The 25,670-nt window shown below is 53.2% G+C and overlaps 1 protein-coding gene across 1 annotated transcript in view; it reads right to left on the bottom strand.

Moving 5' to 3' along the window:
• Nucleotides 1-4,332: 4,332 nt before the first annotated feature.
• Nucleotides 4,333-25,670, bottom strand: part of USP1 (ubiquitin specific peptidase 1) — a 27,824-nt gene continuing 6,486 nt past the window's right edge. The window contains exons 2-9 of the mRNA XM_073643791.1: nucleotides 9,391-9,617; nucleotides 8,997-9,123; nucleotides 8,756-8,863; nucleotides 8,504-8,664; nucleotides 6,934-7,574; nucleotides 6,600-6,764; nucleotides 5,963-6,164; nucleotides 4,333-5,591 (exon numbers count right to left, since the gene is read on the bottom strand). Coding sequence (XP_073499892.1) covers nucleotides 4,889-5,591; nucleotides 5,963-6,164; nucleotides 6,600-6,764; nucleotides 6,934-7,574; nucleotides 8,504-8,664; nucleotides 8,756-8,863; nucleotides 8,997-9,123; nucleotides 9,391-9,563 — 2,280 coding nt within the window. The 5' untranslated portion in view covers nucleotides 9,564-9,617 and the 3' untranslated portion in view covers nucleotides 4,333-4,888. The remainder of the gene's footprint in view (nucleotides 5,592-5,962; nucleotides 6,165-6,599; nucleotides 6,765-6,933; nucleotides 7,575-8,503; nucleotides 8,665-8,755; nucleotides 8,864-8,996; nucleotides 9,124-9,390; nucleotides 9,618-25,670) is intronic.

Genomic DNA, 25,670 nt, shown 5'->3' with positions numbered 1-25,670 from the left:
GGGGACCTCCTGGGTCATCTGGTCCAACCCCCTGCTCAATGCAGGATTCACTAGATCATCTCAGACAGATGTCTGTCCAGCCTCTGTTTGAAGACGTCCATTGAAGGGGAACTCACCACCTCTCGTGGCAGCCTGTTCCACTCATTCATCACCCTGTCAAAAAGTTTTTTCTAATATCTAATCTGTGTCTCCTCCCATTTAGTTTCATCCCATTGCTTCTAGTCTTTCCTTGTGCAAATGAGAATAAAGATGATCCTTCTACAATGTGACAGCCCTTGACATATTTGTAGACAGCTATTAAGTCTCCTCTCAGTCTTCTTTTTTGCAAGCTAAACATTCCCAAATCCTGCAACCGTTCCTCATAGGACATGGTTTGCAGACCAGTCACCATTCTGGTCGCTCTTCTCTGAACTTGCTCCAGTTTGTCTATGTCTTTTACACAGGACCTTGGGTGTTATGCTGCTGTCCACTAGGAGGCGACACTATGCTTATCTGAAAAAGATTAAGCGTGGCTCTTCCTCTGCAGTATACACTCCCGGACGGCATCAGCCTGCTCCAGTTTTTGCTTAGTGTCGCAAGGAGGCACACCTCAGACCTTCACTCGTCCCTCGCTTCAGCACGGGATTACAGATGAAGAAAAGCCTTTTTTTCCAGGACAAGGTAGTCCTTCGTACGGTTCCATCCTTCCTTCCGAAGGTTGTATCCAGCTTTCATCTCAATGAAGAAATTTCACTACCATCCCTCTGTCCGGATCCGGTTCATAGAGTGGAGAAGGCGCTGCATACGCTTGACCTTGTCAGGGAACTGCGTATCTATGTGTCTAGGACTATGCCCTTCCGGCAGTCTGATTCTCTTTTCCTTCTTCTGGAAGGTGGCCGCAAGGGTCTACCAGCTTCCAAAGCTACCCTTGCCAGGTGGATCAAATCCACCATACAAGAGGCCTACCACCTCAAAAATTCACCTATTCCAGCAAGTATTATGGCACATTCTACACGTGCGGTAGGGGCCTCCTGGGCCCTTCGGCACAACAAGTGTTAAGGCAGCCACCTGGACTAGCCTACACATGTTTACAAAACACTACAACGTTCATACCCAGTCCTCAGCAGATGCGAGCCTGGGCAGACGTGTTCTGCAGGCGGCGGTGCCCCAATTGTGGGGACCCGTCTACACAATATTCGTCCATTGCTTCCCACCCAAGGACTGCTTTGGGACGTCCCAAGGTCCTGTGTCCCCCTATGAGGAAACAGAGTAAAGGAGATTTTTGTGTACTCACTGTGAAATCTCTCAGCCTCTTAACCATACCTATAAGAAGGCAACTATGTATGTTCTCTATGTTACGTTCCTCCTACTGCTTTTGCACAAAACTGGAGTAGACTGATGCCGTCCGGGGGTGTATACTGAAGAGAAGGAGCCACGCTTAATCTTTTTCAGATAAGCATAGTGTCGCCTCCTAGTGGACAGCAGCATAACACCCATGGTCCTGTGTCCCCCAATTAGAGGCTAAGAGAAAGAGATTTTACGGTGAGTACACAAAAATATCCTTTTTTTCTCCTGCTATTCCCACTGATACATAGTCTTTTTTACCAGGACCCATTCGACTGAATTCATCATCCTCAAAAAATGCATGCACCTTTTTCTTCACTTCCTCAGAAACTTTCTTGCCACACTTGATTCTAGGTAAGGCTAAGATCCCATGTTCACATTTAAGCTTTCGAGCTTGTTTGACCATTCGTTCAGAGACACCGAATTCGTCTGATATAGCCTTAATGGACCAACTTTTAGGTGCCAATGTCAAGATTTGGACCTTTTCTGCCTGACTGGACACCTGCAGCTTTTGCTTCAAATCTACCAAAAGGTGATTGTAATCCAGACACATTTTGCACTGTGCTGTTTTTGTTTGCTCAATGTCTTTCGGCTCAAGCCCTCCAATTGAAGCAATCTTGCTAGAAAATGCATTTTGTACCTGGCTTATCTTTCTCCTTCCATATCCAAGTGAATCCCGCTGGCTTACCCGTGGATATTTCAGAGGAGAGATGCCAATGGATGTTAAGCTTGAATTTAGACTTTCAGGAGAACATTCCATTCCATCTGGATCTGATTCAGAGGAAACTGGATCAGCTGATTTTTTCCTGTTAGCAAATTCTTTTCGACATGATGCACACATCTTCTGGCCAGGCTTCACATCATTCTTTGTAAATTCGTTCAACTGGTCAGCTGCTAACAAATTGATAGCTCGCAAATTCTTTTTGGTGTTATGACCTTTCTTCCCAAAAGGATTGCAACACGATTTTTGCAAATGCTCATATTTGGTCAAGAATGAAGCTTCATGGTGTAAACAGATTTGTGAATGTTCGTCAAAATTTAGTCCCACTCGTTGACGCAGCAATTTCTGTTCATCCAATCCAAAGCTTGTAAACAATTTCAACTCATCCTTGCTATGGGTGAATGTCTTAAGGTGGCACTTCGAATTGTTCGCAAGGCCAATAGAGCATTGGGCCGATTCTTCATCAATTTCATTCTCCATCGCTAAAAAATAAATATATGCATTAAAATGTAACAATAGTCAATAACTTTTCATAAACAAAAAGGTTCATAGGTTTTTGATTAGAATAGACATTGCTAACAATACAACTCTAACGTGATAAGAATCTGAAAATCAAACACAAAATCAATGCATTACGCGCATAAACACCACCATGTTCAGTGGCATTTTTCTTTTCTTAAACTAAGACTCCAAAAAAAAAAAAAACAATGATCCTTGTAGAGAAAAATGTGCTCTTTCTAATGATATCAGAATTAATATATTTTAGGGATACCCTTTTTGAGAAATTTGACCTAAAAATAGGTAAAATTAGTTTTTTTTAAGTTTTTCATCATATGTGGGTGTGAATATTTCCACAAATACATATGGTTTGACCGTGATATTGCAGCAATGCAAAGTCATGTCGATGTTTGGTGTACAGGGCAAAGCACCAGTTACTATTGGTTTTTGGTCTTGAGTTATATATGGGCAAAGTTTGGCATAAATTTTATGCGACGCGTTTTACAAGCTACTTTGACACAAAATTGCGGCCGAAATATTGTTTTGTCATAGCCGGTAATAATTTTATCGTGTTTAGCAGCAAAAGTTGAGCTAGTATGCCAAATTTCAGCATCATAGCCAGTATAGAACTCTAATGGCTATGTGCCAAAGTTTGCAAAATCCTCTTAGCTGAAGCCGCAGGCTTGGTGGAACCTCCAGTGAAAGGTCAACAGCGCCCAATGTATTTGAGATCTGGCCCTAAAAATTTACAGAACCTCTTTTCAAACATACATGTACATCCTTATAAATTTTCAACAAAATCGGAGAAGGTCGAGTGGGGACGATTTTTAAAACTGGTCCACTTGATGTGGAATGACCCAGCGATGGACTGTGCCTGAACAGCATGGAAGGATGAAGCAGTCATACTAATCCCTCAGAGGCGGCAGAGACCAGCACGTAGGTGATAGTTTTCTTTACTGTAGATGTAGCAGAGCTCGGAATGCTGATCTGTGCATAGCCCCGCCCCCACCACTGATTATATTGACAGCTGCCAATCAGAGGTGGGGGCGTGGTTGGACCAGGAGGCACAAGACACCTAGTTCTGTAGTGATAATCTCCTGCTGATGAAACATTGATTTTATTGTAACAAAAACACAGGCCAGTATGTGATACATCACTGGAATCAGGCTCCCTGACCCTACATTACGCTCAGATTACAGAGCAAAAAAAAAAACCCTGACTCCCTTTAAGTTGTACATGAAAAAGAAACAAATCTGGAAAACCTGGATGTGTCGGCTTCTTGCGTGACACCACACTGGTTTAGCTTCAAGCTTGCCGATAGGTATAGCCTTCAAAGTAGGAGCCAACTTTTTTCTTGCCGTGCTGCAGCTAACATCCATGGCTCCTGTGTCTCTACCCCTCACACCCACTTTAGACCTTGCAGCATTTGTCTTCCCAACCCCTAATAAAAGGGGCACATACACATTACTTTCGGTCAACAACCATCTCTCCAGACCCCTCTTACTTGTGCATGGAGAGTGAAATAAGCTGCTGACAAGACGCCTCTGCAACTACTCCTGTCAGTGGATTCAGGAGGCTTTTAAGGTTAGGGACCGGAGGATAAAACTAAGATAATTACTTTGCATGGAGTAAAATTCCATCATAGTCCTGAACAGGGGGATTGGTGGCAGCGTTTTATGTAGGTTGATGAAAATTAACCAAGGCGGTCCAGAAACCCCCTTAGTGTATTTGAACCCAATAATTAACACCCGATCTGAGGAATAGAAAAAAAATATATACAGAAGCCGGTAGAAATCTAAAAAACAAGCTTTTATCCAATTACAAATCCTGTGCATGGTCACATTAGACAACACTCAATTACAAAGATTCATAAGAAAAATTCTATTAAACAACATTTAGAAAATTCTTAGTTTTCCTGAAGTCGCCTGTCGTCCTGTAAAGGCCGCAGTCTATGTCTGGATATCATAGACCTGTTAATAAATAGGTTGTAGAAGTCTATACATTATTGCTGATCTGACAAAATAACTTTGCATAAAGTTACGTTACCCAAAAGCTGCCACGTTCTGGTCACTAGACCAATATATTTCACTTAGTATATAGAATAGGAAACTTTATTTAAAAAAAATATTGGTAAGTATAATAAGTGACTATATGGGGAGGGAAAAAAAAATGTACATAAATCTATATATAAAGGATATACATACCAGGGCTCTACATACAATCTGTGAGATTGTAGCGTGTCAGTTGCACATAGATCTCTATATATACAGGATACAGATATATACATACACTGGCAGACATGGAAACTTTACATATGATACAGGCAGCTGCGGACCGGAGCGGGGACTACTCTGCAATCCTTTTATAAAACAGCAGGTAGGGAGTGGATGTGGATCGAGCGGTCGGGGAAATCGTGGTTAAAAAGTCTCTTTCTTCAGTCACTTTTACTTCCGAATCATCAAAGAGCAGCCACTTTCCCTCGTACTCCTTCAGACTTTGCAGCGCATACAATGCGGACTTGTTGTTGGGTCCATCCGTAGCAGTTTGCAGGATTTTGTCTTTTTCGATGTCACCACTGAGGCCGGACCCTGCTAATCCTTTATCATCCGGTAGGGGGCCCTGATTTTGCTCAGTTTTAGGTGGTTTTGGCAGTTGCTCAAAATCTGGTTTACTTTTCTGCCCTCCAAGGAGTCCAACTGTATCCGTACTCTTTTTGGCTACTTTGCTGCTAGTCGCAGGTAAGTTTGCGCCAGTTCGAAAAGTAACTTCGCCGTCGGGAGATCGAGCTTCCTCTTCCGTCAGCGGCTCGGCCTTTATTAGTTCTTTGTGGTCGGTGGGAGCTTTCACCTTGTCTATCTGGAGGTTGAGGTCACTCAGTTTGACGTATGCCGTGTAGTGTCCACTGCTGATGGTCACTCCGCTGTGCATGACCACCGCAAAAAGCCTATAAATGTCCCTCGATGGCTTGGTACTCCACTCCTCTAGCGATAGCTGCAATGGCGTTAACAAGGGGGTGTTCACTTTAGAAAGTCCGCCGTAACAGTCAAACCTGAAAAAAATAAAGACATGCAAGTTTTTTTGCAACGCTCACACTGTAAGTAATGCCGACTTATCTAGGTGCTCTGTTTTTGACCGTAAATCAAAGAAATACTTGCATATACAGAAAGCTTCGCTCTGCTGGATGAAGACCACACAAAACCCACATTTCTGCAGCCTGTTTATCCCTTTCCAACATGGAATAAACCAGTACGTCCCATGTTTAATTTGCACAGTCGGAAAAAGTTTAAAGATCAGCGCCTCTGTATAGCTGTGTAGGTCTATAAATCTGTCTCATCAACTATGGTTTTCAACTCGAAATATTGAAGAAATTTTCACTCATGAGCCAAAGCAAAATACCTCTTCCCCACAGATGTCACTTACTCGGAGCTTATTGCAGCAAAACATTTGAGATGAATGGTCACAATTTCTGGGATCTTATCAAACAGGAGACTTCTCTCCGCTTCTGTGTAATGACGGCAGGTCTCGCAGAAGTATTTATCTTCTCCAACTATTCTCTCCACGGACGCAAATTGTGAGATCGCCCATTTTAAGGTTTTAATTTCCTGTCTGGGATCTGGCGAAACTGAAAAAAAAAATAAAAAAAGAAGTGATCAATGCACGAGTGTTAAACTACAGACCTCAACTACAGAAGTGATAACATGCACTTAGGATCCCCTAAAGAGGCAAAATTTACACCAGACGTGTACTCCAGCCCCGGCAGTAACATTCCTGGCGGAGCAAAGTTGAAGGCTGCATCGACTTCATTAAGAGGTGCATGGAAGTAATTGACCTTGTTGTATCTTACTCCAGAACGCCCTTCTTTAAGATTGTCATACAAAACATCAGTCTTAAGCTTTAGGCTCAGATTCATCATCAGACATTAAAAATGATGAACATTATATTGGCTGGTTTAGTAGAGCATTGAATAATGTGCAGCCATGGGAAAGAAGGATGACTGACTTAGTTTCTGTTCACACCTCAGATGCAAGTTCCATCACATTTGTGCAGAAATACTTACTGTCAGAGGACTCTTCTGGTTTTGGGGTATCGCTTTCCTGCACAGGGACGCTGATATCTTGGAAGTCTTCCCTCCGCTCGGTGAAACATTCGCACTCCAGACATCGCGTTCTCAGCACCAGCTGGCCCTGGAATAATTTCTCCACCAGCTCAAACTCGCTCATCTCTAGAATAGAGAATCAGAAATCCATCAGGTCTGAAGAATCCACAATCGCTTTACAATTCGGTTTAGTAAAATTTCATATACTATGTAGAGGATTTGCAGTTGCGTGTGAACAGTCCTTACAATAATAAAGTTTAGCTCCTTCACATCACTGGATGATCTTATTACCCACCATTCTTGGTCTCCCCGCTTTCCTCCGGCTTACACTCCTCGCCTTCCTTTGTTGCCTCCTCTTTCTTGGATTGCTCCGGTTTGATGTCAGGGTTTTCGGTGGGGGATCTTTTAGACGAGCTGTCCATTTTACTCAGACTCTTGAACTTGGATAAAATACTCGGTTGTTTACCGGATTTTAACCAGCTCAATCCTAATCTGGATTTTTTGTGCTGGGTGTTGGGAGCCGGGTCAGCACTGACTTTAGTACTGGCTCCTTTATCCTCCTGCTTTTCCAGAACAGATTTCCTTTTTGATCTTGTCAGTCTTTGCTCCTGGGGTGCCGGCTCCTTCGTTAGCTTTGTTTTTTTCTTTGCGTTTCCAACCTCGTTATCGCTCTTTCGTTTGCCGTTTTCAACTTTTGGATCCTCAGATTCAGCAGTAGAAGATGCATCCTCGGACAGGTCGGGAGCCCCAGCTCCGGTCTCACAACCGCCCGCCGTCTCCTTGCCGTCAGCTTGTGGTGCCACCGCTTCATTCACACGGAAACTACTCAGCTCCTTTTTGAGGTCCTGACAGGCCTCCTGAATGTTTCCCAAAATGCACTGCAACACTTCCTGTGCGTCGTGCTGGAGAAACCCCTCATACATCGGGTTCAGTTCCCTGGTGAAAAGTTAAAGATGAAACCTTCAGATGGAGACGGCTTTTAGATCATTAAGTTATTTACATAAAAAAGGCTATACCAGACCCATCACTAGTTATATACAATATTAAATAGATCCTAGACCTGGTGAACTTACTGTGAAAATCCATGTCAGAATGACTGTCCATGTCAGAATGACTGCATCAAATGCTTAACACCTTGAATGAGCAATTTTATTTCTATTCCTTCTTCCAAAAGCCGTAACTTATTGTTCCACCGATGTAGCCGTACAAGGGCTTTTTTTTTTTTCTTGCCAGATAAATTGTAGTTTTGGATTTTGTTTTTACGGTGTTCATTGTGCGGTATAAATTAATGACCTGGCAGCAAGTCGGTAAAATTACCATACACGTATAAGGTTTTAAAAAAAAAAAAAAAGTTAAAGAAGTTGTACTTTAAAGCTTTTTTTTTTAAGTCTCTTAAGGGGACTAAAGATATTCTCCTATAAAGTCAAGCCTGTGGCTGGCTTTTATAGGAGGACCAAGATGTTGGTCACGCGGGTCTTCAATAGCCGGGAAAACCCATCGTCATGCCACGATTGAAAGCGGCATTTAAACGGTTAAACTGCAGCGATTGGCACTCTCTGGCTGCTGCTTTTACAGGGAGTTGCTGGCTATGTAACACAGCTGGCATATCCCGAGTTTGGGGCTGGCTACGCCATACACCAGCACCTGAAATGTTATATAATATTAAAAAGGGGTTGTCCAGGCTTGCACTCTATGCATACATGCGTTCACGTGCAGACTAGACGTGCACGGCCTTGCTGAATACAAGTGAATTGATCGAGGCCAGACACCTCTAGTCGGAATGTGGCTGGAACTATCCAAAATCGCAGACAGATTAACCCTTTGCATTGTGATCGGTGAACCCACATGCCTGTAGTGTCTCGTACCTCAGCGTGTTCAGAAGTCTTTTGGGTTGTGCAGAAAGCTCGGTATCGTAATTCTCGGCATTTAATAGATAGCTGACTTGTAGGCGCTCGGTGGAATGAATCAAGGAACTCAAACTGCAGATGACCTCGTAACTTGCAGGCAAGTCGTCTTTCGCACTCTCCTGTAAGACATGAGTAATAAAGCAAACATTTTAACATTGTATAACAAAAAAAAAAAAAATACATTTACTATATTAAATATAAAATATTTACTTTATTTCCGACAGCATGTTGATCTTTGCCTTCCTTCTCCCTAGTCTTTGATATAACATCACATAATTGGTTCACACCACTTTTGAACCCGGGACAATAGCATAAAACCTGTACAGAAAAGAGCATATTTGTTAATTTGTATTATTTTTGTGAAGTTAAAGATATAAAAAGGCAATAAAACCAGTTAAAACAAAAGTGACAAAAAATAAAAATAAAATAATGAAAAGTATTGAGTCTGTACCTGAAGTATACTGTTAAGGTAGCAGGTGTTGCCAAGATTGCTGAACCCGACAAAGGGAACCAAGCTTTCTTTCTTCACACAGCAGACGGGTGGAGACATCTGGGCAGCAGGAACCACCTGATCACAGCTTCATGAAAAAAAGAAAAGTATTTCACCTGACATCACACGTGCACGACCTACATATCAGCACATAGGCAAAACTAGACACATTTCCTAGTGCAAAATGCAGAATACAAGTTCCAATCGAGTCCAGTGTGAGGGAGAGAAGAGCCGTCACCCGGTCAGGTCACACCAGGTGCCATCGTCACATCTCCTGACCAATGTGCTGGGGACACATCCGGGGGCCTTGCTCAGACACATTCTCAGCATATAATATACAGATTGTGGTTCTTACGCTTCAGGCTCCTTTTCCTCTACATTTTGCTCTTCGGGTTGTGGCGTTTCGGCAAAGTCCAAAGCTCTTTTTGCCTCCTTTTTCTGGAAGAAGCGCAGAGACAGACGGCTCCTCTTGGTGGGGCTGGCTTTGGCCAGCACAGTCTGACTTTCGCACTGAGTAACCCCCGGCATTTTCCTGCTGTGTTCTCCACCAGAGCCTGGGGACGGCGCTATGAGAGGGATCGCCTGTAAAGAAAACCAGTCTGATATTAGACATCAATTACAATCGAGACAGGAAAGTAATGCCCTGATCAAGGCTACATGTACAAAGCAGAGGTCCGTGCCTGGAGTACACCTGCCAAGCAGCCACACCACGTGCACAAAGTCACCACTGCGATGCTCTGCGTGTCCTGACCCCTTTCTACCACAGCTACGATGCTCTGCGTGTCCTGACTCCTTTCCACCACAGCTGCGATGCTCCGCGTGTCCCGACCCCTTTCCAGCACAGCTGCGATGCTCCGCGTGTCCCGACCCCTTTCCAGCACAGCTGCGATGCTCCACGCGTCCCGACACCTTTCCATCACAGCTGCGATGCTCAACGTGTCCAGACACCTTTCTATCACGGCTGCAATGGCTCTACATGTCCTGACCCCTTTCTATCACGGCTGTGATGCTCTACGTGTCCCGACCCCTTTCTATCACGGCTGCGATGGCTCTACGTGTCCTGACCCCTTTCTATCACGGCTGTGATGCTCTACGTGTCCCGACCCCTTTCTATCACGGCTGCGATGGCTCTACGTGTCCTGACCCCTTTCTATCACGGCTGTGATGCTCTACGTGTCCCGACCCCTTTCTATCACGGCTGCAATGGCTCTACATGTCCTGACCCCTTTCTATCACGGCTGTGATGCTCTACGTGTCCTGACCCCTTTCTATCACGGCTGTGATGCTCTACGTGTCCCGACCCCTTTCTATCACGGCTGCAATGGCTCTACATGTCCTGACCCCTTTCTATCACGGCTGTGATGCTCTACGTGTCCCGACCCCTTTCTATCACGGCTGCAATGGCTCTACATGTCCTGACCCCTTTCTATCACGGCTGCGATGGCTCTACGTGTCCTGACCCCTTTCTATCACGGCTGTGATGCTCTACGTGTCCCGACCCCTTTCTATCACGGCTGCAATGGCTCTACATGTCCTGACCCCTTTCTATCACGGCTGTGATGCTCTACGTGTCCCGACCCCTTTCTATCACGGCTGCGATGGCTCTACGTGTCCCGACCCCTTTCTATCACGGCTGCGATGCTCTACGTGTCCCGACCCCTTTCTATCACGGCTGCGATGCTCTGCATGACCTGACAGGTGCACCAGGGGTTTGCTAAAGTGAGAATATGGGGTGTTTTTCTTTTTTTTCCCCCAATATCATTGTTTTTTTTGTGTGGATTTTTTGCTAATATTTTCCAGGAGTCGCTGCATCATATAATACTGTGTTTTTACATCTCGTTTTGGTTTATGTGATAAGAAAATTAAAAACAAAGCTACACTAAGAGCAATTGGAATTCCCCCAAAACTTCAAGAATTAACACAGCAAAAAAAAAAAGAAAAGGGCAGCAATGTTTACCTGCCCAGGTCTCTGAACTAATGCACTAACAGGATGCAGCAAACCCAAGTAATAAAGATGGCGGCAACACAGGAGCAAAATACTGATGAGACAACCACTCACAACCTCCCAGTTCATGGAGGGGGTGATTGCTTAGTATTAGGATTGCACACAAAAAAGCTTGTATAGGGCGCTGGTCACACACAGGTAGGGCACAGAGTCAGGCTTACAGTCTATTAGTGACGTACATACTATTAGATAAAGCAGCCTGCCCAGCACTGTATAAGTGCACCCCAGGAGGACAGACACCCCAGTTTACAAGACCAATGTTAATGGGCCTGGCTGCACCCTGAATATAAATAGCGTGCAAACAATATCTGGCCAAAATATACAAGCAGTCATGTGATCACTGTATATAGGAAGGGAGCAGGAGCTGCTGGGTTGTAGGAGACAGATAGGAGACTGCATTTAGCACTGAGCAGTATTCAGTCTCCATCTCTGCCACACACCTGTCATTCTGCAGGATTTACTAGCTGGGACATTGCCTTTATTGAACACCTCTTGTACCTGTTTGGAGCAGTGTCTATACATACAGTACTTGTATATATAATTTGGGATCATGTCCTTCCCCTGCTTGTCGTCGCTTTGTTTTTAATGATGTCTGTTAGCACTGCACTGTGCAGCTAGTTCTGGCACTCCTTGTTTTCACCTTTCATAATTTTTTTTTTTTTTTTTGTGGTGCCCACTTTTTTTTCCTTTTATAATAATCCTGTGCTGCCGTCCACACAGTCCCGCATCCGACCAGGCTGCGCCATCCACACAGCCCCGCATCCGACCCCACAGCACGGTCAACACAGCCAGGGATGTGGAGTCGGAGTCAGTATAAAATGGACCAACTCCGACTCCTAAAATATATAATAAATTGGGTACAGTAGTTCAATGCAGTTTGTGGAGAATATTTGTTTCTTAAGAATTTGGGAAAGTTATGAAATGTCCTATAAGGCTGTGAGCCCACTATGCGTTTTTGCCTTGGAATTTCCACAGCATAAACTCTTGAAAAACGCTTGGTAATACGTGTCCCATGGTCCCCAATGATAATCCGCATGTGCTGTGCACATGCTGCGGAAATTTCCGCTGCGGATTATCATTGCGGAAAAATACCCAGCATGTCCATTAATTTTGCGGACACGCAGCGTAATTGCCGCCATTGACTTGCATTGAATCGCTTAATATCCGCATCACTACATGTGCACATGCGGATATTAAGGGATTCAATGTGTGGATGGTACCCGGGTCTGGAGAAGAGGAGACTCATCCACGCCCGGGGACCATAGTACCAGTAAACAAAAGAATTTAGAATAAAAAGTATACATTATACTCACTTCTGATGACCCCCGGCCTCCTCTATGATGCGTCCTGGCTCCCCGGTGGCTTACGATGGTGTAAAAGGACCTGCCATGACGTCATTTAGTCATGTGACGGGTCATGCAACCACTGACGTCGGCAGTCACGTGGCCTGTCACATGACTAAATGACGTCACGGAAGGTTCTTTTACACCACCGCGAGCCGAACAAGAGACCGGACGCACCGGAGAAAAGACCGGGGGCCATCGGAAGGCAAGTATAATGTTTGGTTTTTTGTTTTTTTTTTACATTTTTATTCTTTTTTTAACTATTACTTGGTCACACTATATAAATCCATGCCGGTTGTATGGATTTATATAGTGTGAACAAGTTGTCAAGCACTTTCCAAGTGATGCTAAAATCGCTTGGAAAAGCGCTTGATAACCCGCATGCAGAAATGCATGCAAAAACGCTTGACAAACGCTTCTACCTGGCGGGAAAAACGCATGTACAATCCGCATGCGTTATTTCCTGCCAGGGAGAAGCAGAGAAAATCTGCAGCATTTCTGCATTGTGGGCACTTAGCCTCAGGCTATGTGCCCACGATGCAGAAATGCTCCGGATTTTTCCTGAGCGTTTCCGCATCTCCCTGGCATAAAAAAAAAGCATGCGGATTGTACATGCGTTTTTCCTGCCAGGGGCATGCGGATGTGACGCGTTCTTCACTTGCATTTCCGCATGCGGGTTATCAAGCGCTTTCCAAGCGATTTTAGCATCACTTGGAAAGTGCTTGACAACTTGGTCACACTATATAAATCCATGCAACCGGCCCGAGAGAATGTCAAAAAATAAAAAAATAAATCTATACTTACCTTCCGATGGCCCCCGCAGTCTTGCTTCACTGTCCCGGCTGCCGGCAGATTGCATTACACTGAAGGACCTGCCGACGTCAGCGTCGCGTGACCTGTCGAATGACTCTGACGTCAGCTCAGGTCCTTCAGTCCATCGCAAACTGCTGGCAAGTGAAGAGAAGGAGAGCGAGGGCCGCCAGAAGGTAAGTATATATTTATTTTTTATTTTATTCTTTTTTAGTTTTCTATGGTACCCGGGTCCGGAGGAGAGTCTCCCCTGCTCTAGACCAAGGTACCATTCGCACATTAGAACGCATGGAATGCGCATCTACATATACAGTGATGCGTAATCCATGAGGTCTAATGCAAGTCAATGGCGGCGAAAACGCAGCACTTGCGCAAAATAATTGGTAGTGCTGCGTTTTTTTCCGCAATGATAATCCGCAGCATGTGCACAGCACATGCGGATTATCATTGGGGACCATGGCAGGCCTTCTACCATGCGTATTTTAAGCGTTTCTGCAGCGCTTTTGCCGCTGGGGAAACGCTTAAAAAACGCATCGTGAGCACTTATCCTAAGTATAGGTCCTATTCCTGATCTAAGGGTCTAGACCAGGGGTCTCAAACGCGCGGCCCGCGGGCCGCATGCGGCCCCTGAGGCTGCTTTATGCGGCCCGCAGGCACAGACCCCTTGACGATCCCGACCTGGTCCAGGAGGAGCCGCCGACAGCAGCGCTGAATTGCCACACAGAGACTGTTTGCCAGCACTGCATTTCCAATGCCAGCCGCTGGCCAATCAGAGGCCAGCAGCTGATATCTGCGTGTCGGCGCAGCGAGTATGACGTCATTGCCATATGCAGATGTCAGCTGCTGGCCTCTGATTGGCCGGCGGCTGACATTGAAAATGCTGTGCTGGGAGACAGTCTCTGTGCGGCAATGCAGCGCTGCTGTCGGCGGCTCCTCCTGGACCAGGTCGGGATCGTCAAGGGGTCGGACTCTGTGGTGCCTGCGGGCCACATCTGCAGGAAGGCCGCCGAGGGAACGGAGGACAGGTGAGAATCATCTTTTTTTTTTTCTATTTTATGTGTGTGAAGAACAGCACAGGGGGCACAGAGCCACAGGATGGGGACCTGGATGGGGCACAGAGCCACAGGATGGGGACCTGGATGGGGCACAGAGCCACAGGATGGGGACCTGGATGGGGCACAGAGCCACAGGATGGGGACCTGGATGGGGCACAGAGCCACAGGATGGGGACCTGGATGGGGCACAGAGCCACAGGATGGGGACCTGGATGGGGCACAGAGCCACAGGATGGGGACCTGGATGGGGCACAGAGCCACAGGATGGGGACCTGGATGGGGCACAGAGCCACAGGATGGGGACCTGGATGGGGCACAGAGCCACAGGATGGGGACCTGGATGGGGCACAGAGCCACAGGATGGGGACCTGGATGGGGCACAGAGCCACAGGATGGGGACCTGGATGGGGCACAGAGCCACAGGATGGGGACCTGGATGGGGCACAGAGCCACAGGATGGGGACCTGGATGGGGCACAGAGCCACAGGATGGGGACCTGGATGGGGCACAGAGCCACAGGATGGGGACCTGGATGGGGCACAGAGCCACAGGATGGGGACCTGGATGGGGCACAGAGCCACAGGATGGGGACCTGGATGGGGCACAGAGCCACAGGATGGGGACCTGGATGGGGCACAGAGCCACAGGATGGGGACCTGGATGGGGCACAGAGCCACAGGATGGGGACCTGGATGGGGCACAGAGCCACAGGATGGGGACCTGGATGGGGCACAGAGCCACAGGATGGGGACCTGGATGGGGCACAGAGCCACAGGATGGGGACCTGGATGGGGCACAGAGCCACAGGATGGGGACCTGGATGGGGCACAGAGCCACAGGATGGGGACCTGGATGGGGCACAGAGCCACAGGATGGGGACCTGGATGGGGCACAGAGCCACAGGATGGGGACCTGGATGGGGCACAGAGCCACAGGATGGGGACCTGGATGGGGCACAGAGCCACAGGATGGGGACCTGGATGGGGCACAGAGCCACAGGATGGGGACCTGGATGGGGCACAGAGCCACAGGATGGGGACCTGGATGGGGCACAGAGCCACAGGATGGGGACCTGGATGGGGCACAGAGCCACAGGATGGGGACCTGGATGGGGCACAGAGCCACAGGATGGGGACCTGGATGGGGCACAGAGCCACAGGATGGGGACCTGGATGGGGCACAGAGCCACAGGATGGGGACCTGGATGGGGCACAGAGCCACAGGATGGGGACCTGGATGGGGCACAGAGCCACAGGATGGGGACCTGGATGGGGCACAGAGCCACAGGATGGGGACCTGGATGGGGCACAGAGCCACAGGATGGGGACCTGGATGGGGCACAGAGCCACAGGATGGGGACCTGGATGGGGCACAGAGCCACAGGATGGGGACCTGGATGGGGCACAGAGCCACAGGATGGGGACCTGGATGGGGCACAGAGCCACAGGATGGGGACCTGGATGGGGCACAGAGCCACAGGATGGGGACCTGGATGGGGCACAGAGCCACAGGATGGGGACCTGGATGGGGCACAGAGCCACAGGATGGGGACCTGGATGGGGCACAGAGCCACAGGATGGGGACCTGGATGGGGCACAGAGCCACAGGATGGGGACCTGGATGGGGCACAGAGCCACAGGATGGGGACCTGGATGGGGCACAGAGCCACAGGATGGGGACCTGGATGGGGCACAGAGCCACAGGATGGGGACCTGGATGGGGCACAGAGCCACAGGATGGGGACCTGGATGGGGCACAGAGCCACAGGATGGGGACCTGGATGGGGCACAGAGCCACAGGATGGGGACCTGGATGGGGCACAGAGCCACAGGATGGGGACCTGGATGGGGCACAGAGCCACAGGATGGGGACCTGGATGGGGCACAGAGCCACAGGATGGGGACCTGGATGGGGCACAGAGCCACAGGATGGGGACCTGGATGGGGCACAGAGCCACAGGATGGGGACCTGGATGGGGCACAGAGCCACAGGATGGGGACCTGGATGGGGCACAGAGCCACAGGATGGGGACCTGGATGGGGCACAGAGCCACAGGATGGGGACCTGGATGGGGCACAGAGCCACAGGATGGGGACCTGGATGGGGCACAGAGCCACAGGATGGGGACCTGGATGGGGCACAGAGCCACAGGATGGGGACCTGGATGGGGCACAGAGCCACAGGATGGGGACCTGGATGGGGCACAGAGCCACAGGATGGGGACCTGGATGGGGCACAGAGCCACAGGATGGGGACCTGGATGGGGCACAGAGCCACAGGATGGGGACCTGGATGGGGCACAGAGCCACAGGATGGGGACCTGGATGGGGCACAGAGCCACAGGATGGGGACCTGGATGGGGCACAGAGCCACAGGATGGGGACCTGGATGGGGCACAGAGCCACAGGATGGGGACCTGGATGGGGCACAGAGCCACAGGATGGGGACCTGGATGGGGCACAGAGCCACAGGATGGGGACCTGGATGGGGCACAGAGCCACAGGATGGGGACCTGGATGGGGCACAGAGCCACAGGATGGGGACCTGGATGGGGCACAGAGCCACAGGATGGGGACCTGGATGGGGCACAGAGCCACAGGATGGGGACCTGGATGGGGCACAGAGCCACAGGATGGGGACCTGGATGGGGCACAGAGCCACAGGATGGGGACCTGGATGGGGCACAGAGCCACAGGATGGGGACCTGGATGGGGCACAGAGCCACAGGATGGGGACCTGGATGGGGCACAGAGCCACAGGATGGGGACCTGGATGGGGCACAGAGCCACAGGATGGGGACCTGGATGGGGCACAGAGCCACAGGATGGGGACCTGGATGGGGCACAGAGCCACAGGATGGGGACCTGGATGGGGCACAGAGCCACAGGATGGGGACCTGGATGGGGCACAGAGCCACAGGATGGGGACCTGGATGGGGCACAGAGCCACAGGATGGGGACCTGGATGGGGCACAGAGCCACAGGATGGGGACCTGGATGGGGCACAGAGCCACAGGATGGGGACCTGGATGGGGCACAGAGCCACAGGATGGGGACCTGGATGGGGCACAGAGCCACAGGATGGGGACCTGGATGGGGCACAGAGCCACAGGATGGGGACCTGGATGGGGCACAGAGCCACAGGATGGGGACCTGGATGGGGCACAGAGCCACAGGATGGGGACCTGGATGGGGCACAGAGCCACAGGATGGGGACCTGGATGGGGCACAGAGCCACAGGATGGGGACCTGGATGGGGCACAGAGCCACAGGATGGGGACCTGGATGGGGCACAGAGCCACAGGATGGGGACCTGGATGGGGCACAGAGCCACAGGATGGGGACCTGGATGGGGCACAGAGCCACAGGATGGGGACCTGGATGGGGCACAGAGCCACAGGATGGGGACCTGGATGGGGCACAGAGCCACAGGATGGGGACCTGGATGGGGCACAGAGCCACAGGATGGGGACCTGGATGGGGCACAGAGCCACAGGATGGGGACCTGGATGGGGCACAGAGCCACAGGATGGGGACCTGGATGGGGCACAGAGCCACAGGATGGGGACCTGGATGGGGCACAGAGCCACAGGATGGGGACCTGGATGGGGCACAGAGCCACAGGATGGGGACCTGGATGGGGCACAGAGCCACAGGATGGGGACCTGGATGGGGCACAGAGCCACAGGATGGGGACCTGGATGGGGCACAGAGCCACAGGATGGGGACCTGGATGGGGCACAGAGCCACAGGATGGGGACCTGGATGGGGCACAGAGCCACAGGATGGGGACCTGGATGGGGCACAGAGCCACAGGATGGGGACCTGGATGGGGCACAGAGCCACAGGATGGGGACCTGGATGGGGCACAGAGCCACAGGATGGGGACCTGGATGGGGCACAGAGCCACAGGATGGGGACCTGGATGGGGCACAGAGCCACAGGATGGGGACCTGGATGGGGCACAGAGCCACAGGATGGGGACCTGGATGGGGCACAGAGCCACAGGATGGGGACCTGGATGGGGCACAGAGCCACAGGATGGGGACCTGGATGGGGCACAGAGCCACAGGATGGGGACCTGGATGGGGCACAGAGCCACAGGATGGGGACCTGGATGGGGCACAGAGCCACAGGATGGGGACCTGGATGGGGCACAGAGCCACAGGATGGGGACCTGGATGGGGCACAGAGCCACAGGATGGGGACCTGGATGGGGCACAGAGCCACAGGATGGGGACCTGGATGGGGCACAGAGCCACAGGATGGGGACCTGGATGGGGCACAGAGCCACAGGATGGGGACCTGGATGGGGCACAGAGCCACAGGATGGGGACCTGGATGGGGCACAGAGCCACAGGATGGGGACCTGGATGGGGCACAGAGCCACAGGATGGGGACCTGGATGGGGCACAGAGCCACAGGATGGGGACCTGGATGGGGCACAGAGCCACAGGATGGGGACCTGGATGGGGCACAGAGCCACAGGATGGGGACCTGGATGGGGCACAGAGCCACAGGATGGGGACCTGGATGGGGCACAGAGCCACAGGATGGGGACCTGGATGGGGCACAGAGCCACAGGATGGGGACCTGGATGGGGCACAGAGCCACAGGATGGGGACCTGGATGGGGCACAGAGCCACAGGATGGGGACCTGGATGGGGCACAGAGCCACAGGATGGGGACCTGGATGGGGCACAGAGCCACAGGATGGGGACCTGGATGGGGCACAGAGCCACAGGATGGGGACCTGGATGGGGCACAGAGCCACAGGATGGGGACCTGGATGGGGCACAGAGCCACAGGATGGGGACCTGGATGGGGCACAGAGCCACAGGATGGGGACCTGGATGGGGCACAGAGCCACAGGATGGGGACCTGGATGGGGCACAGAGCCACAGGATGGGGACCTGGATGGGGCACAGAGCCACAGGATGGGGACCTGGATGGGGCACAGAGCCACAGGATGGGGACCTGGATGGGGCACAGAGCCACAGGATGGGGACCTGGATGGGGCACAGAGCCACAGGATGGGGACCTGGATGGGGCACAGAGCCACAGGATGGGGACCTGGATGGGGCACAGAGCCACAGGATGGGGACCTGGATGGGGCACAGAGCCACAGGATGGGGACCTGGATGGGGCACAGAGCCACAGGATGGGGACCTGGATGGGGCACAGAGCCACAGGATGGGGACCTGGATGGGGCACAGAGCCACAGGATGGGGACCTGGATGGGGCACAGAGCCACAGGATGGGGACCTGGATGGGGCACATAGCCACAGGATGGGGACCTGGATGGGGCACAGAGCCACAGGATGGGGACCTGGATGGGGCACAGAGCCACAGGATGGGGACCTGGATGGGGCACAGAGCCACAGGATGGGGACCTGGATGGGGCACAGAGCCACAGGATGGGGACCTGGATGGGGCACAGAGCCACAGGATGGGGACCTGGATGGGGCACAGAGCCACAGGATGGGGACCTGGATGGGGCACAGAGCCACAGGATGGGGACCTGGATGGGGCACAGAGCCACAGGATGGGGACCTGGATGGGGCACAGAGCCACAGGATGGGGACCTGGATGGGGCACAGAGCCACAGGATGGGGACCTGGATGGGGCACAGAGCCACAGGATGGGGACCTGGATGGGGCACAGAGCCACAGGATGGGGACCTGGATGGGGCACAGAGCCACAGGATGGGGACCTGGATGGGGCACAGAGCCACAGGATGGGGACCTGGATGGGGCACAGAGCCACAGGATGGGGACCTGGATGGGGCACAGAGCCACAGGATGGGGACCTGGATGGGGCACAGAGCCACAGGATGGGGACCTGGATGGGGCACAGAGCCACAGGATGGGGACCTGGATGGGGCACAGAGCCACAAGAGGGGACCTGGATGGGGCACAGAGCCACAAGAGGGGACCTGGATGGGGCACAGAGCCACAAGAGGGGACCTGGATGGGGCACAGAGCCACAGGATGGGGACCTGGATGGGGCACAGAGCCACAGGATGGGGACCTGGATGGGGCACAGAGCCACAGGATGGGGACCTGGATGGGGCACAGAGCCTCAAGATGGGGACCTGGATGGGGCACAGAGCCACAAGATGGGGACCAGAGCCACAACACGGGGACCTGGATGGGGCACAGAGCCACAGGATGGGGACCTGGATGGGGCACATAGCCACAGGATGGGGACCTGGATGGGGCACATAGCCACAGGATGGGGACCTGGATGGGGCACATAGCCACAGGATGGGGACCTGGATGGGGCACATAGCCACAGGATGGGGACCTGGATGGGGCACATAGCCACAGGATGGGGACCTGGATGGGGCACATAGCCACAGGATGGGGACCTGGATGGGGCACATAGCCACAGGATGGGGACCTGGATGGGGCACATAGCCACAGGATGGGGACCTGGATGGGGCACATAGCCACAGGATGGGGACCTGGATGGGGCACATAGCCACAGGATGGGGACCTGGATGGGGCACATAGCCACAGGATGGGGACCTGGATGGGGCACATAGCCACAGGATGGGGACCTGGATGGGGCACATAGCCACAGGATGGGGACCTGGATGGGGCACATAGCCACAGGATGGGGACCTGGATGGGGCACATAGCCACAGGATGGGGACCTGGATGGGGCACATAGCCACAGGATGGGGACCTGGATGGGGCACATAGCCACAGGATGGGGACCTGGATGGGGCACATAGCCACAGGATGGGGACCTGGATGGGGCACATAGCCACAGGATGGGGACCTGGATGGGGCACATAGCCACAGGATGGGGACCTGGATGGGGCACATAGCCACAGGATGGGGACCTGGATGGGGCACATAGCCACAGGATGGGGACCTGGATGGGGCACATAGCCACAGGATGGGGACCTGGATGGGGCACATAGCCACAGGATGGGGACCTGGATGGGGCACATAGCCACAGGATGGGGACCTGGATGGGGCACATAGCCACAGGATGGGGACCTGGATGGGGCACATAGCCACAGGATGGGGACCTGGATGGGGCACATAGCCACAGGATGGGGACCTGGATGGGGCACATAGCCACAGGATGGGGACCTGGATGGGGCACATAGCCACAGGATGGGGACCTGGATGGGGCACATAGCCACAGGATGGGGACCTGGATGGGGCACATAGCCACAGGATGGGGACCTGGATGGGGCACATAGCCACAGGATGGGGACCTGGATGGGGCACATAGCCACAGGATGGGGACCTGGATGGGGCACATAGCCACAGGATGGGGACCTGGATGGGGCACATAGCCACAGGATGGGGACCTGGATGGGGCACATAGCCACAGGATGGGGACCTGGATGGGGCACATAGCCACAGGATGGGGACCTGGATGGGGCACATAGCCACAGGATGGGGACCTGGATGGGGCACAGAGCCACAGGATGGGGACCTGGATGGGGCACAGAGCCACAGGATGGGGACCTGGATGGGGCACAGAGCCACAGGATGGGGACCTGGATGGGGCACAGAGCCACAAGAGGGGACCTGGATGGGGCACAGAGCCACAAGAGGGGACCTGGATGGGGCACAGAGCCACAAGAGGGGACCTGGATGGGGCACAGAGCCACAAGAGGGGACCTGGATGGGGCACAGAGCCACAAGAGGGGACCTGGATGGGGCACAGAGCCACAAGATGGGGACCTGGATGGGGCACATAGCCTCAAGATGGGGACCTGGATGGGGCACATAGCCTCAAGAGGGGACCTGGATGGGGCACAGAGCCACAGGATGGGGACCTGGATGGGGCACAGAGCCACAGGATGGGGACCTGGATGGGGCACAGAGCCTCAAGATGGGGACCTGGATGGGGCACAGAGCCTCAAGATGGGGACCTGGATGGGGCACAGAGCCTCAAGATGGGGACCTGGATGGGGCACAGAGCCACAACATGGGGACCAGAGCCACAACATGGGGACCTGGATGGGGCACAGAGCCACAAGATGGGGACCTGGATGGGCCACATTGCCACAGGATGGGGACCTGGATGGGGCACATTGCCACAGGATGGGGACCTGGATGGGGCACATTGCCACAAGATGGGGACCTGGATGGGGCACAGAGCCACAAGATGGGGACCTGGATGGGGCACAGAGCCACAAGATGGGGACCAGAGCCACAACATGGGGACCTGGATGGGGCACAGAGCCACAAGATGGGGACCTGGATGGGCCACAGAGCCACAGGATGGGGACCTGGATGGGGCACATAGCCACAGGATGGGGACCTGGATGGGGCACATAGCCACAGGATGGGGACCTGGATGGGGCACATAGCCACAGGATGGGGACCTGGATGGGGCACATAGCCACAGGATGGGGACCTGGATGGGGCACATAGCCACAGGATGGGGACCTGGATGGGGCACAGAGCCACAGGATGGGGACCTGGATGGGGCACAGAGCCACAGGATGGGGACCTGGATGGGGCACAGAGCCACAGGATGGGGACCTGGATGGGGCACAGAGCCACAAGATGGGGACCAGAGCCACAACATGGGGACCTGGATGGGGCACAGAGCCACAAGATGGGGACCTGGATGGGGCACAGAGCCACAAGATGGGTACCTGGATGGGGCACAGAGCCACAAGATGGGGACCTGGATGGGGCACAGAGCCACAAGATGGGGACCTGGATGGGGCACAGAGCCACAAGATGGGGACCTGGATGGGGCACAGAGCCACAGGATGGGGACCTGGATGGGGCACAGAGCCACAGGATGGGGACCTGGATGGGGCACAGAGCCACAGGATGGGGACCTGGATGGGGCACAGAGCCACAGGATGGGGACCTGGATGGGGCACAGAGCCACAGGATGGGGACCTGGATGGGGCACAGAGCCACAGGATGGGGACCTGGATGGGGCACAGAGCCACAGGATGGGGACCTGGATGGGGCACAGAGCCACAGGATGGGGACCTGGATGGGGCACATAGCCACAGGATGGGGACCTGGATGGGGCACATAGCCACAGGATGGGGACCTGGATGGGGCACATAGCCACAGGATGGGGACCTGGATGGGGCACATAGCCACAGGATGGGGACCTGGATGGGGCACATAGCCACAGGATGGGGACCTGGATGGGGCACATAGCCACAGGATGGGGACCTGGATGGGGCACATAGCCACAGGATGGGGACCTGGATGGGGCACATAGCCACAGGATGGGGACCTGGATGGGGCACATAGCCACAGGATGGGGACCTGGATGGGGCACATAGCCACAGGATGGGGACCTGGATGGGGCACATAGCCACAGGATGGGGACCTGGATGGGGCACATAGCCACAGGATGGGGACCTGGATGGGGCACATAGCCACAGGATGGGGACCTGGATGGGGCACATAGCCACAGGATGGGGACCTGGATGGGGCACATAGCCACAGGATGGGGACCTGGATGGGGCACATAGCCACAGGATGGGGACCTGGATGGGGCACATAGCCACAGGATGGGGACCTGGATGGGGCACATAGCCACAGGATGGGGACCTGGATGGGGCACATAGCCACAGGATGGGGACCTGGATGGGGCACATAGCCACAGGATGGGGACCTGGATGGGGCACATAGCCACAGGATGGGGACCTGGATGGGGCACATAGCCACAGGATGGGGACCTGGATGGGGCACATAGCCACAGGATGGGGACCTGGATGGGGCACATAGCCACAGGATGGGGACCTGGATGGGGCACATAGCCACAGGATGGGGACCTGGATGGGGCACATAGCCACAAGATGGGGACCTGGATGGGGCACAGAGCCACAAGATGGGGACCAGAGCCACAACATGGGGACCTGGATGGGGCACAGAGCCACAAGATGGGGACCTGGATGGGCCACATTGCCACAGGATGGGGACCTGGATGGGCCACATTGCCACAGGATGGGGACCTGGATGGGGCACATTGCCACAGGATGGGGACCTGGATGGGGCACATTAGTACAAGATGGGCGCCAGGATGGGGAACGTTGCCACAGGATGGGGACCTGGATGGGGCACATAGCCACAGGATGGGGACCTGGATGGGGCACATTAGTACAAGATGGGGACTTGGATGGGGAACATTACTACAAGATGTTTTCCATTATTACTATATGATGCTAATTGTAAGACAATATTACTGTATGTGGCCAATTGGGGGAAATAAAATTGTAAAAAAAATAAAAAATAAAATAAAGCATGAAAAAATATTGGGCACTAAAAATGCTGTTTTATATGTAAACTAAAGTAAACACAAAAAAGTGCACGTTTATTATCGCCACATCCATAACGACCCAAGCCATAAAAAAATAAACACGGCAAAAATGTTCAAAAGGTGTATACAAAAAAAATGGTATCACTAAAAATGTCACATTGAACAAAGAATGCGGCCCCCCCAAATTCAAATTTTTTCCATGTGCGGCCCATATACCCAGCCGAGTTTGAGACCCCTGGTCTAGACTTTTAGCTGAGATGAATCTGTGCTACAGTAAATTTATCACTTAAACATGAGCCATGTATGAGGGAGTCACAGAACTTGAGGAGTCGGAGGTTTGGTTTACCAACTCCACGCCCGTCACCCAATCCCGCGGCACCGTCCGCACAGCCCGCCACCCAATCCCGCGGCACCGCCCGCACAGCCCGTCACCCAATCCCGCGGCACCGCCCGCACAGCCCGTCACCCAATCCCGCGGCACCGCCCGCACAGCCCGTCACCCAATCCCGCGGCACCGTCCGCACAGCCCGTCACCCAATCCCGCGGCACCGTCCGCACAGCCCGGTATCTAATCCCGCAGCACCGTCCGCACAGCCCGTCACCCAATTCCGCGGCACCGTCCGCACAGCCCGGTATCTAATCCCGCGGCACCGTCCGCACAGCCCGTCACCCAATCCCGCGGCACAGTCCGTACAGCCCGTCACCCAATCCCGCGGCACCGTCCGCACAGCCCGGTATCTAATCCCGCGGCACCGTCCGCACAGCCCGGTATCTAATCCCGCGGTACCGTCCGCACAGCCCGGTATCTAATCCCGCGGTACCGTCCGCACAGCCCGGTATCTAATCCCGCGGTACCGTCCGCACAGCCCGGTATCTAATCCCGCGGTACCGTCCGCACAGCCCGGTATCTAATCCCGCGGTACCGTCCGCACAGCCCGGTATCTAATCCCGCGGTACCGTCCGCACAGCCCGGTATCTAATCCCGCGGTACCGTCCGCACAGCCCGGTATCTAATCCCGCGGTACCGTCCGCACAGCCCGGTATCTAATCCCGCGGTACCGTCCGCACAGCCCGGTATCTAATCCCGCGGTACCGTCCGCACTGCCCGGCATCTAATCCCGTGCGATCCCTGATGCACACGTTGGCGGACTACA

This window comes from Phyllobates terribilis, unplaced genomic scaffold (genome assembly GCF_046119375.1).
Source record: "Phyllobates terribilis strain yellow unplaced genomic scaffold, ASM4611937v1 Scaffold_8__6_contigs__length_399053987, whole genome shotgun sequence".
Taxonomy (NCBI): domain Eukaryota; kingdom Metazoa; phylum Chordata; class Amphibia; order Anura; family Dendrobatidae; genus Phyllobates; species Phyllobates terribilis.
Note: the sequence above shows the minus strand (reverse complement) of the source record. Positions and strands in the feature narration are given on the sequence as shown.